At 36.9% G+C, this 12,582-nt stretch overlaps 1 protein-coding gene across 1 annotated transcript in view; it reads right to left on the reverse strand.

Moving 5' to 3' along the window:
• Positions 1 to 2,374: 2,374 nt before the first annotated feature.
• Positions 2,375 to 12,582, reverse strand: part of MAN1A1 (mannosidase alpha class 1A member 1) — a 138,825-nt gene continuing 128,617 nt past the window's right edge. The window contains exons 10-12 of the mRNA XM_030267798.4: positions 12,154 to 12,326; positions 6,641 to 6,756; positions 2,375 to 5,917 (exon numbers count right to left, since the gene is read on the reverse strand). Coding sequence (XP_030123658.4) covers positions 5,791 to 5,917; positions 6,641 to 6,756; positions 12,154 to 12,326 — 416 coding nt within the window. The 3' untranslated portion in view covers positions 2,375 to 5,790. The remainder of the gene's footprint in view (positions 5,918 to 6,640; positions 6,757 to 12,153; positions 12,327 to 12,582) is intronic.

Below are 12,582 nucleotides of genomic sequence, written 5' to 3' on the forward strand. Positions count from 1 at the left end.
AACCATATTTGAGAAACAGATAATCTGTAGGATATTAAAAAATAGAAGAAAGAAGAGAGAAACATAGCATGCCTGCTGCCTTTTTTCAAGTGTTCCTTAGGCTGTATCCACTTGACAAGTCTCCGTGTAAAATTCTATAGAATTGTTTCCTCTGAGTGAAAAATTGACTTTGCTTAAATGAACAATTTTGCCACTGAATTAAATGGAGTCGGTTCTCTTGCAGTAGAAGTTATTTTTAGAAAGAAAAAATGTTCATTGATGCAAGAAATTTCTCCCTATTAGCCCATTTTTGGTGACACCATGGATATTAAGATGGAAGATTGCCCAAGCCGGATTCAGCAACGACCAGCCAATTAATGCTCTATTGGAAAATGTTCATATACTTCAGTGTGACACTGTTGCCTCCTCATTTTTTGCTTTGGAACAGAAAGAAGTGAGAATTAGATACTGAGAACTATATTACAGTCTATCAAATCCTATGGCAGAAGTGGATAGTTGTAAGTTTTGCTTAGATCTGTAAATATATCTTAGTATAAAACACAAATAGAGTCTGCATGTACTCTCACTTTTTTAATGAGAAATGTTCATGTTTTGGATTAAAGTAAGACATGTACAATAGTATTTTTTCTAGACAAGATTGCTATAGTACATTAAAAGCACACTGACAATTTTTTTAATTAACTTTTTTAAAAAAAGATGACTTTTCTTTTATTAACTTCAGGTGCTCAAGACTAACTATTAGCTCTGACCTACTTTGATGATGTGAAAGCAACACACAACTGGAATGAAGGCACAAAATATTAATGAGAGAGGTCATTTAAAATGTCAGCATGAGAATGGTAAAAGGTAAACAACCTTCCACAACTTGGCCACAAAGTGTGCACAGAGTTTGGAGAGCACGTGAAAGTTTTAGAAGGGCTTCCAGTGGGAGAGTTTATTATGGTGAGTTTACAGGGTGAGTGAGAGCTGATGCAGACAGAGCAGCAGGTACCTGAGACATGAGGGTCATGAAGGTGCTGGCTTTGGAATAATGCTGAATGCTAACAGCCTGCTGGGCTCTAGCTGGATTCTGCAGGTGTGGGACTTGTTCCATCTACCACTCAGTGTGTGTATGAATGCATAAACCCAGGGGAGAGCAAAACCCTGTGGTTTACCTCTTGCAGTATTCAGAGCAGAACTCTTGAGTCTCAGTGACCATTTCCTGGGTTTGGCAGCTTGCTTTTCAATGTGTAACTTCTGCATTTGAGATCAACAAGGACAGACTAATCCCAAGATTAAGGCAGATCAGATGAAGGGCTGTTTCCATAGCAGATGCTGCCATGTGAGTGCTGAGTTCCTCTTGTGATAGAGTAAGGCCATAGGACAATGCAAATGGCGCAAATCCTGTTTGTCTTGACTAATTGTCAACTCGCTCCTAGTTCCCTTTTCCCCTGCACAAAACAAGCCACACCAATCATCCAATTAAGGAGACTGAATTGGTTGAAATTCTAACCCAGGCTTGCATTTACATCTCTTCTGAATCCCAGTCTGCAGGAAAGTTTGCACGAGTTAATGTCTGCCTTGTTGAGTAGCAGTTTGTCTAGTCCTGGGGCCAGCTGCAGCCAGGCACTCACTGCCTGCTGACTGCCCCAAGGACTTCACTGTGTAGCTGAAACTGCTGCAACAAAATCTCAGAGCTACCCTCAAAAATTATTTAAGCTGATCTAATGAGTAAGTCTTTTGACAGAAATTGATACTACTGAGACTGTTCTGTAAAACCACAGCAGTTTATTTCAGTATTAACTTGGGAGGAGGCTTTCTACTAAACAGAGAAAAAAAGGTTATCCAGGAGGTGTAGCTGTTATTTCAATATTTAGATTGGAAATCTTAACGTCCTTCTGAAACAAAATACAGTTACAGTTCCTATGACAACTGTTTCCCTCTCCTCTGGAGCATGGGCTAACGACAGGATTTCATTACATGGTCATGTAACGCTGGGCACTGTGACAGCCTTGTCATCTCTACTGCACTGTTTGCTCCTAAATGGCATTTAGCTTTGCCCGCTTGTGTTGTGCAGAGCATGAATTGTAGTGACTGACCTTCACTGTGCTTATTGCCTGCCACCTCACACTTTCCAGCTTCTCTCTTTTCATTAGCAGGTTCATTTTCTACCAAAATATATTTGGTATGCTGAATTTTATTGACAAAAATTCCTAGAAACTTATTTCAGTGGTAGAAATTCTATACACTCACATTAATTAAGAACAGCATCTTAACAAGTACACAGAGTACTGACAAAAATTTGTGAGTACAGCAGCTAAACCAGAATATGCAGCAGGTTCCTATAGTTACTTCTGAAACACACATTAAAAAAAAGTATAACCAGTTGAACAGATATATTAAAAGACTTTATTCACAATAGAGAAATTTTTTACAAATATAAGTTCTTAAAAATTAAGCATCTTGATCTGTTATGTATTCCATAATTTCAGTTTATATAAAGATGAAAAGACTAAATGGAATATGTACAAATCAAAACCAATTTAAATACAAAATAGAAATGGGTATGTATGAAGTTACCATAGAAACAGTGAGCCATTGGGCATTGCAAAAATCTGTGTATAACCAACACATATGCAATATTTATCTCACAAACAATCAAAAAATATTTTTTTTCCCTGTGAAACAATGTTGGTGCTATTTAAATGGATTTACCTCTTGGGACTCAACATATGTTGATTTAAATGCATTATTATGCTACAAAGAAATGGAAGAAGTGTGGGCAGTGTGCTTATGCAAAGATAATGTGTCCATGTCACTGTCTTCTCCCCCCTGCCACTCCCTCCCCCCAACAATAAGCAATTTCTTTTGCTCTTACGAATGACTGGGAACACAAAGTCACCATCACTAGACACTTCATGAAGTTAGTTATGTGAATGGGAATTAAAATGCATGTTATCTTACTGATCTAACAAGCAGTGGACTGTTTGAAAATGATTGCTCTAACTTTGGTGCTTTGGGGTTATTAAAAAAAAAAAAAGAAAAATCTATATATTCTCAGTTTATGAGAAGTTTTTTTTTCTTACAGCTGGCAGATCTACATGTTGTACAATCTTCTCGTCTACTTACATTACTTTACAAAAAGTACAGTATAGTGCAGTTTGTACATACAACCTGAATACCAATACCACATCAGATTTGTGCTCTTTCAAATCATCCTAACTCCCATGCTAAGAAAAATTCATATGAAATGTCGGTTTTACAAGGAAACAACCATGATGCTTATATTTAAGCACATAAGACCCAATGCACATTGAGCTGTGTGACTGGAACCTGCTTTTGAAACATGGAGAAAACCTGTCTGCTTCTCTAGTCTTCCCTTCAGCTCGCGAAGTACCAGCAACATCACTACAGACAGCTGGGGGAAGTAAACCTTGGTTAAGAAAACCATGTAGAAAGTGGCTTAGAAAACAGACTTCCCAAAGACTGTTTCTGTTTGAGTAGTTATTTCACTGAGATGAGGTCTAAAGCAGCACATGCATGTGGGGGGCAGTAGCAGCAGGTGACCCAGTAAACATAACTAAGAAAAAAGTAATTATTGTTACATGCTAAAAAGAGAGAAAATATTTTGGTTTTATTCCACAGCTATGGTGGTTCAGGGGGTGGGAAAAAAAAATCTTTCTTATAAGTAACGTTTATAAAGAAATACAGTGAAGTATAGTCCTCCAATGGTACAAATTCTGGAGAATCAAAAGCAGCAGAATTTCTGCTTTTCAACAGAGAAGAGAGTGTCAAGACCTCATCCTAGCTTGGTTGGGTTCAGAAACCTGCTGTGACATGAGAGAATCCATACTTTAAAGAAAGAAAATAATAATAATAAAAAAACCCTAAAAAACAGTGGAGCAAAAAGTTTTGAGCTGCTGTGCCTGGCTCTGTGTAAGCAGGCTTTACCTGCACACCCACTTCTAGCCATTCTCCCAGTGCTGGGTGGCCCAGCTCACCAAGGTACCCCAATAACTCCTGTGTGGGAATGCCCAGCTCTGCCAAGCCTGTGCTGGAGCATCAGTGGATCCTTGCCTTGCCCCCTACACCAACACCTTTGGCAGGTGCCATCTCCTCTGTCAGCAGGGAGGCAACAGGCAGCGCTGTCTTTACAGACTTGAGGGAAAACTCTATGGGTCAGCTTCCAGCTGCTATATATAAAAGTGTAATTAGTTATTTTTGGCTTCTACCTAAGAAAACCTCCACTGCAGTCCTGTGTCAGCATAGGAAAAGTGTACTCTAAAGCCTAAACAAATATGTTCCCTCAGCTGTGAATAGCAATGCCAGACATGTGAGCTATCTTACTAAATACCATTCAAGAATGTTACTGTTCAGTACCAGATTTGTTTCACTACAGTCCAGTCAATGAATAATGTTCTTTCTCAGAATGGGAAGCCAGGTGTTTCCTACCTGAAATGTATGGACATCATCCCATCACTAAATGAAAACACTGGTAGACTTAAAAATCATGTAAACCACTTCAAACCACATAGAAACAGGAATTAATCGTGCCTCGTTTCTTTTTCCCTTTGGTGATGCCACAGAACAAAACATTTTTGGCAAAGCTGTTACCTTCCTCAGTAAGTCAGGCCTCTACTCTAAGGAATATTTTTAAGCACGTTGCATTTCTGTTACTTAAGACGGGATAGTGTTGTCAGAAAGTTTTAGTTCAGTGCAAGGTAACTTCCTCTCTGAATGACTTATCTTCTTTTCAGGAGACAGGTTTTCTTCAAGGCATCTGAACGTCTATCTTTATTCATACAGAAACATCAAATTGCTTTGTGACAATTAACCATCAAGTCTGGTGTCAAGTCTGGACTTACCTAAATCTTTGCAAAAGTAACAGAAAAGCAAACTAATTGTATCTGATATAATTCTAAGCTTCCAGGAAAATGTCATTGAGTGGTTTTCTTTTTGCCAACCAACCAAATGAAAGCTACTGGACTAAATATATAAAGAAGGTTAATAGTCTCTCTCTTAATATGAAATGACTACCTTATTTTACTCCATAGTAGCTTGACTAAAGACATAAGAATAACACCACCTAGAAAAGGGAGGAAACAATTTATTCTATTACAATACTCTAATCAAAACCTGAAAAACTAAGGTCTGCTAACTAATGTGCTAAATCCATAGAAACTAGTTTAATCTAACTTCAACTTATACTGCAGTTTCAGAATTGTGTCTGCATGAGATGGAAATACCCTTAGGTAGACTTCATTGACAATGAAATACATCAGATACTCCAGCAAGTAATGATAGACCCGCATAAGAAGAGGCTGTCACAGTCACAAGATTTGTCCTGGATGACACACAAAACAAACTAATATAGAACATTTAAAAAAAAAAAAAAAAAAAAAAGGAAAAAGCTCTTTATACTTAATTCAATATGGCTTTTTGCAACATGGCAAAATATTACAGCTTAAAGCATACATCTCCTCACAGAGGAGAGAAGAATTTTGCAGTCAAAATAAAAGCATAACAGGAAACAAGTAACATGCAGACCTTCTGCTTTTTTTGGTAAAAATGACACTGCAGCCTAACAGAATCTGGGAAGATACCCTAATTCATTTCTAAGAAGGTATTAATCTGAATTAGAGGATTAAGTTTTACCATAATTAATTGGGTACATTCATAAAAATTTACTGTTAAAGAAAACAGACTGCAAAACACCTGATTAAAAAAATTTAACTTAGGAATTTAAAACCAAATCATGTGCCCAAGTCCTGGAAACGTAAGGAATGAAAAAAAGTATAAATTAATCTTCATCTATTTCTGGTTTTCTTCTTTATTTCCATCATCTTTGTGAAGAACAGGGAGAGGATGAGCCTCTGTGTTGAAGACCCAGTGTTCAAATGGAAGAAGATCATCTTCAGAAAACAGCAAATACAGGTATCTGGCAAAGAAAAAAAAAAAAACAGGAAATGAGACCACATCACGGAAGTGATTTTCAGGAAAATAGATAATAATTCATAATTAATTTACTTGAGCATTAAAATTCCTGTTGAGATGGCATGACTGATTTTTTCTTGCACTGAAAAAAACCCAAAAAACCAAAAAAACCCAAACAAACAAACAAACAAACAAACAAAAACAAAAAAAAAAAAACCCCAAAACCCCAGAACTGAAGAGATCAAGACAAAACTTTAATCTCATTAAAAATTTAGGAGATGATAATAGATAATGAAAGCTCTTGGTTTTTTCTCTTAACAGACCCTGCAAGCTTTCCAAGAAAGTTGTTTTTTCTTCTTTTACTAAAGTTTTAAAATTAAAGCATGCAATATCAGCCTGTTAAGTTCTTTGTCTAGTCAATTTGTTTCATTAGTGCTGGCACATATAATAAGATCCTATCAAAGATAGGAGATGCAATGTCTCAAAAACTACCAAGTACTATTATCGGAAATCAAGATAATTTGCAGAAATCAGGGAATTTAGTTTATTGACACAGACTCGGAAAAAAAAAAAGGCAATTTTGCTTCCTGTCACCTAAGAAAAGCTCTGCGATTTCACTCAGATTTTGTTACGTGACAGTGTCAAGGGTACTAATGAGAAATACTTATCTGTAACCATGATACACAGAATTACTTCACATTAATAAAAGTCAACTTGCTTAACTTACTTGAGTGTCTCTGAAAGGAAGAAACTTTGCTGCACATCATCATGGCTTTCATGATTATTATAAACATCTCTAATGCCAGAATAGCCACCGTCTACTCTGCAGTGCTTTTCCAGTGCCTGAAGCAGGGAAGAGAACACCCAAATCAGTGGGATTAACAAAATGAATAATAGGTCAGTTTTTCTGTTTGACAATAAAACTAGCAAAAAAACAATTGCCACAATTCTTTTGATAAAGAGATGAAAACTTGGTAAGTGTCTAGATAGAAAACTCTTTTAAAAAAAGACATAAGCATAGCAGTTTAATTTCATATTTAGGAAGAGAAGCAAAATAATAAATGAATAAAAAGTGAACACAAACCAGCTTTCAGAAGGAAAGATGTATTGGGTGTATGGATTTAAAGACATACGGATTTTCACTTGTATTCTTTTTCTTCTTTTTATAGGAGTAACAATAGCCTTTCTCTCCCAGTCTCTCAGCCTTTGGAAATTGTGTTACCTATATCTTTTCTGGTCATATTTTGGTACTTAAAATGATTGTGACATAATTGAACACCATAGTAAAGATCAGTCTTTTCCTTACCTCCTGCAAATCCCTTCAAAAAAAGGAAAGGCAACTTCATTTTCTGTGTAAGTTGTATGGCTTCTCTTTGCAGTTATTTAATTTTTCAGTGGGAAACCACTGATATTGGGCTCTGACTGAATTTTTCCTGTGCAGAAGTCATATTTTCCTTTGCTACCTCTCTGAAAAAGCTTTGTCTGTTACACAGGAGTAGACAGAAATCCAGGACTTAACACAACATAATTTAGCTGTAACAATAAAAATGTGTTTTTCTCTAGCTAGTTTCCAAACTCTTTATTCAGTTAAAAGGTGTAAAACAGATTACTGATTCCTATTTCACAATAAAAAGAAGTATATGGGCCACCTAAAAATACAATTTCTTTTCTGCTCACACAAATGTCCTGTATTTATGAAGGAGAAAAAAGATCTGATGAAGAGTATACATAAAAGAGCAAAAAATATTCTGGAACTGTAGAAGGTATTTACAGTGGGACTAATAAACTTTGTTGCTTTTCTTTATCTTAGGTGTTTGCAACAGAAAGGTGGTACCTATATGCCTATATATGAGCCATAACTTCTTTAAATATACTGCTATCCAATACCTTATTTGAATATTGGTTATCTTATCACTACTATATTTAAAAGTAAGAATGAATAGGTTTTTTTTTCCTTATAATTTATGTATTTATCAAGGCCACAAGTATTCTTACTCTTAATTTTTCTTATTCTCTTTTATAACAACTCTCTGGGATCAGACAGTATAAGGAAGGAGTAAAGAGAATTTAAGATGATTATATTTAAAACAACTCACTATTCAAAACCAAATTGAGAAAATGCTACTTAACCCTAAATAACTTCTCGCAATGGAAATGACAGTAAGGATTGTGGATGGCTGCATTCACTCAGGGCCACCCTACTGTGAAAAAAGGTGTTTTATGTGGAGATTTCTCTGAAAGGCATTGGAACAACTTTCAGGCAGAAATACCTGGGGCTTTATCCCCCGCAAAGAGAGAGCCAGGAGAAAATTGGTCCCTCCCTTTCTGAAGTTACTATAAATATCACTGAAGTGAGTACAGGATGTGTAGATTTTATTTAGGGAAAGATGCTGCATTTCAAAACACACAAGCTAAAAAGCAAGGCAGAAGCTATATCTAAACCAGGCAGAATAAGTATTTTCAGAAGACAGATGGGACCAAGAGTCACTAATAATTACTGAAGAATTCATCACCTTCCTCTGCTCTAAAGACTCTTTAAGATCTGTGTTTTGCTGTGAGTAGATATCCTAAATGTCCTTGATTTTGCTGGAGTCCCTGTAGCTGTGTGCACACATTAGGCTTGCACGTCAGGCTCTCCTTAGTTTTCACTGGAGAGTAAGCTGCCTATTGTATATTTAAAAGGGATTTTTCTCCAGAAGAGATCTTTTAAAATATAACAGCCTATTTTTCTTTTCTTATGTGTCTTTAGGTTCTTTAATTTTCCTGGACACATTTACTAAGTGGCAAATATACTTAAGTTTAAAGAGGTAATTTCCTCTGGCTGGTATTCCTTCCCTCTTGTCTACTTCAACCTGCAACGAATTCAAAATTCTGCATCTGTGTCTGGATTTTCAATGTTAAACAAAAGATGATGTTTTTCAAGGCACAGCAGAAGCAGGACTTGAAGGATAGGCTACTATGCAAGGAAATATCTGCATTCTAAAAAGGGCCAGGTAAAATAAAAGCAAACTGCATTTACCATTTATATGCTCTAACCAACTTAGAGCATTCTTTGAGTTCAGAGGCATCATAAAGGTACCTGGAGGCACTGTTATGAGGTAAACTAAGGGGGTAACTTGCCCCATATATGGGGGAAGTTGGTGGGATCTGCTTGATGCAAATACAAAGCATCTCATCCCTCAAAGCTACTTTCCACCTAACTAAAGGAACAGGACATCCACCTGCAGGATTAGTAGGATAAAAAGGCTCTAGGTTGTTAGCCATCCTGGCAGTGATGGGCTTTTGTGCCCTTTCCTGCAGTTTGAGAGTAAAGTGATGTTCACAGTGATAGGGGTAGTGGTGGGCAGGAAGAAACAATCAAACACATTTTAAATAATTAGTTCTCAGAAAATGGGGATGGCTAGGATCAGTTATGATGCAGTAATGGAAAACATCAAGCACAGTGAAAACTGGCTGACAGTCTCAAACTATCATAAAGGGAAAAACAAAGGAAGTGCTACAAATTTAAAATATGTGCCACATTTATAATGCAGAGAGGGAGGCTTTCATGAGCTAAGCTGATAAAACCTTTCTGACTCAGTAAGAGTGGATATTGCTGGTGGTCATAACTGCATTTTCTCCAGCTTCTGAAGGACATACAAAATTATCTTGGACTCAAAGCAGCAAAGCAAATTCACAAAGAAAAAAAGAGGAGGCTATAGCATATTTTTAGTCTATAAAGTTACAGAAAGACTTAAGAGACTTGTCAGAGTTTAGAAGATATGACTCTAAAACAGCCTCCTTTTCTACTACAAGGGCACTGGGAAAAAAACCTAATGAATTCTTATTGTCAGAGAAATGAGTTAAAAGTGGACATGAAAGAACATGAAAGACATGAAGAACAACTTTTCTTGGACAAAACCCAAATTATGTGAACATTTGTTTCCTCTTTTTTCTTGTTTCAATCTCAGGTTCCCCTTTGTGCAACAGGCACTGGTAATTAAACCAATGACCCTCAGTGGCTGGGTGTTTCCCTGAGTACAGAATGGGTCAGGTACCCTTTGGGACAACATTAAGGAGCAAGAGGGAACAGAATTTATGACATAGTTATGGTAAGCTAGCATGCTATGTGCTGTAACAAAAAAATACTGTATTAGGTAGAATTGTATGGCTATAAACAGCAAGAAAGAATAGGAAGAAAAAAATTTTAAACCTACAACTGACTGAGTAAGTTCTGGAAAGCTGTAAGATTTGTTTTTATAAAACACCCAACTGCACGTTAGGACAGTGGAAGATGGGCCCTGGGCAGAAAGGGACCAGCTGCATCTCCCCCACACAGGCTGTGTTAGAGCCAGATTGAGAATAACCACAAGAATGTTAAACAAGGGACACTGGCAAGGGAGAAGGATGCAAACAAGTGTACCAACTTGAAAGAAACACAAACAAACTGAGCCAAATGGGTAAAGAATAATAAAAAGGAAAACATTTCAATTGTTTATAACAATGTTATCAGTGTGGGTAGTAACAATGAGTCAGGAAAAACATCTCCTGGAGAAGAAACAGTTGGCATTGCTGAAGCCTGATGGGATGCCTTCCACAAACAGCCATTGTAAATATGCCAATTATAACCTGCCTGGGAAGATCCCAGTAGTAAAACGTGTGCCTATGGGTGGTGTTAGCACAGAAGAAAGTAAGGGAACAGCCCTCTAAATTAGAGGTTTTAAAACCCAAATTGCTTTGGAATTAGTAATTCAGAAGCATATTGTTTCAGGGCCCCCCAGAGCCAACACCTGAGGGAGGCAAATACAATGCCCTAAATAACTGCTCTCTACCTAGCTGAATACAGTGCTCAATGCAAGTATGGAACAATTGTGAATATTGAAGCAAGAAGTTTGAGAATATAAACATAGTTAATACCACTATTCTTTTTTGGAAATCAGATTTTGCCTTAAATTTAATTCCTGGAGGATATCTAATTACCAGACTTGAAATAACCTTTTTTTCCACAATGCTCAACAGGATTTGCACATTTCTGATATGATCAACATCTACACAGTGAATACTGAATACATTTACAGATCTTGGTTGCTCTGGAGGGAGTTTGGTTTATGGGGTCATAACCCAGTAACAGCTCTCTAGCAGGGTCCCTTACGGATGAGAAATTGTATGACACAAGTCTACATGTTCTACCCTTGGAGTAAAGCAACCTTCTATAACTAGTGGTGTAAACCCCTCCAAGAAGGTTGTAATCATACACTTCTAGAAGCAAAAGGTGTTGGGTAAATTGACAAACAGGATATTTTTGAAATCCTGGAAAGCAATATCTTTGTACAAGAGAGGTCACTATGAACAAAATACTGCAGAGAGTTTTGATTTTTTTTTTCATTTTTGCTAAGTACACAGAGCCAGAAAAATAATGTTCTTCAGCTTGCTGTATTTCCTATCAGATATCAGCTAATTTAGCAATGGCAGCATCTGTGCGAGGAGGACAGAAGTGAACTGCAGAGAAGTGTAATAAGGACCCATACCTGGAGGATGAAGCATGGTAAATCTAAAGGACTCTTAAGAATAAGAGTGATTAACTGCTGAAATAAGGGAAACAATGGATTTGGCAAGTCCATTCTTTGCCGTGCAGACTAGCTGCCCTTTTGGAAGGCTTGTGCTTGTGCTATTTGTGTTTGAAGACAAAAACAAATAGCTAGGTTCAGCATGACTGATTGAAGCTCAAAGGCCAGTGGGACAAAAAAAAAATCAAATCTAGAAGAGATTGCTGCCATTTAAGAAGTTTTGTCCATATAACTTACGCTTCTTGAAAGTAACATGGTTTTGTTTGGTACTATCTAGTCCTTCATCCTGGCCTTTGTCACCTTAATTAAAATCATCTTCATGCTATTACTGAAAATACATTTCATAAAACTTATTTCCATATCCAAGGCCCAAATCTGACACATGTATGCAATTTCCATTCACATGCAGAAACACTCAACATCTTGGACAGTGCATCCAAATGTGACTCCTAATCTTAGAAGTATTTAAGAAGAGAAATCACAAGGTATGTTTCTATTATACAATATCAGCAGCTTTTGGTTTTGTCAAAATGTCATCTATTTGGCAAATGAATTACTGGAAATCTGAATTGATAGCTCTGATTTAAAATAAATCTTCAGCTTCCAACTGCTGAACAATGTCCAGATATCATTCAATAGCTCGGTTAACAATATTACTCGGACTTAACAACAAAAAAGTCCAATCGGGCATTACCTCAACAGCTTCCCATCCCCACTCCCTGTACTTCGGATCGTGAGTGAGGCGCCACATGTACATGTAGGTCTCTATGACTTCTGGTCGTAGGATGTAATATTTTTCATTTTGTCTTGTAGCAATGGCCTCAACACCACCATCAAATCTGAAGGCTTCTGGTCCCAGTTTCATTCCTAGCCAATAAAAAAAGCACAGACTAAAATAAAAGCATTAAAAAGGTTACAAATTATGTAACCAAATCAAACTCCACAAATTACCAAATCAAGCTAGGCTTTTATGTGGCACAAAGCCAGGTTACCCAAAATGATATAATTTGTGAAAGATACTGCAGCTCCTCCTGTTTTTAATATTTTATAAATAATTTGGAGTAGGAGAGAGCTGTTCTTCACCAATGCCTAAAATGGCAGTTACAGTTTGAACATCAGTGCT

This window comes from Taeniopygia guttata, chromosome 3, assembly GCF_048771995.1.
Source record: "Taeniopygia guttata chromosome 3, bTaeGut7.mat, whole genome shotgun sequence".
Taxonomy (NCBI): domain Eukaryota; kingdom Metazoa; phylum Chordata; class Aves; order Passeriformes; family Estrildidae; genus Taeniopygia; species Taeniopygia guttata.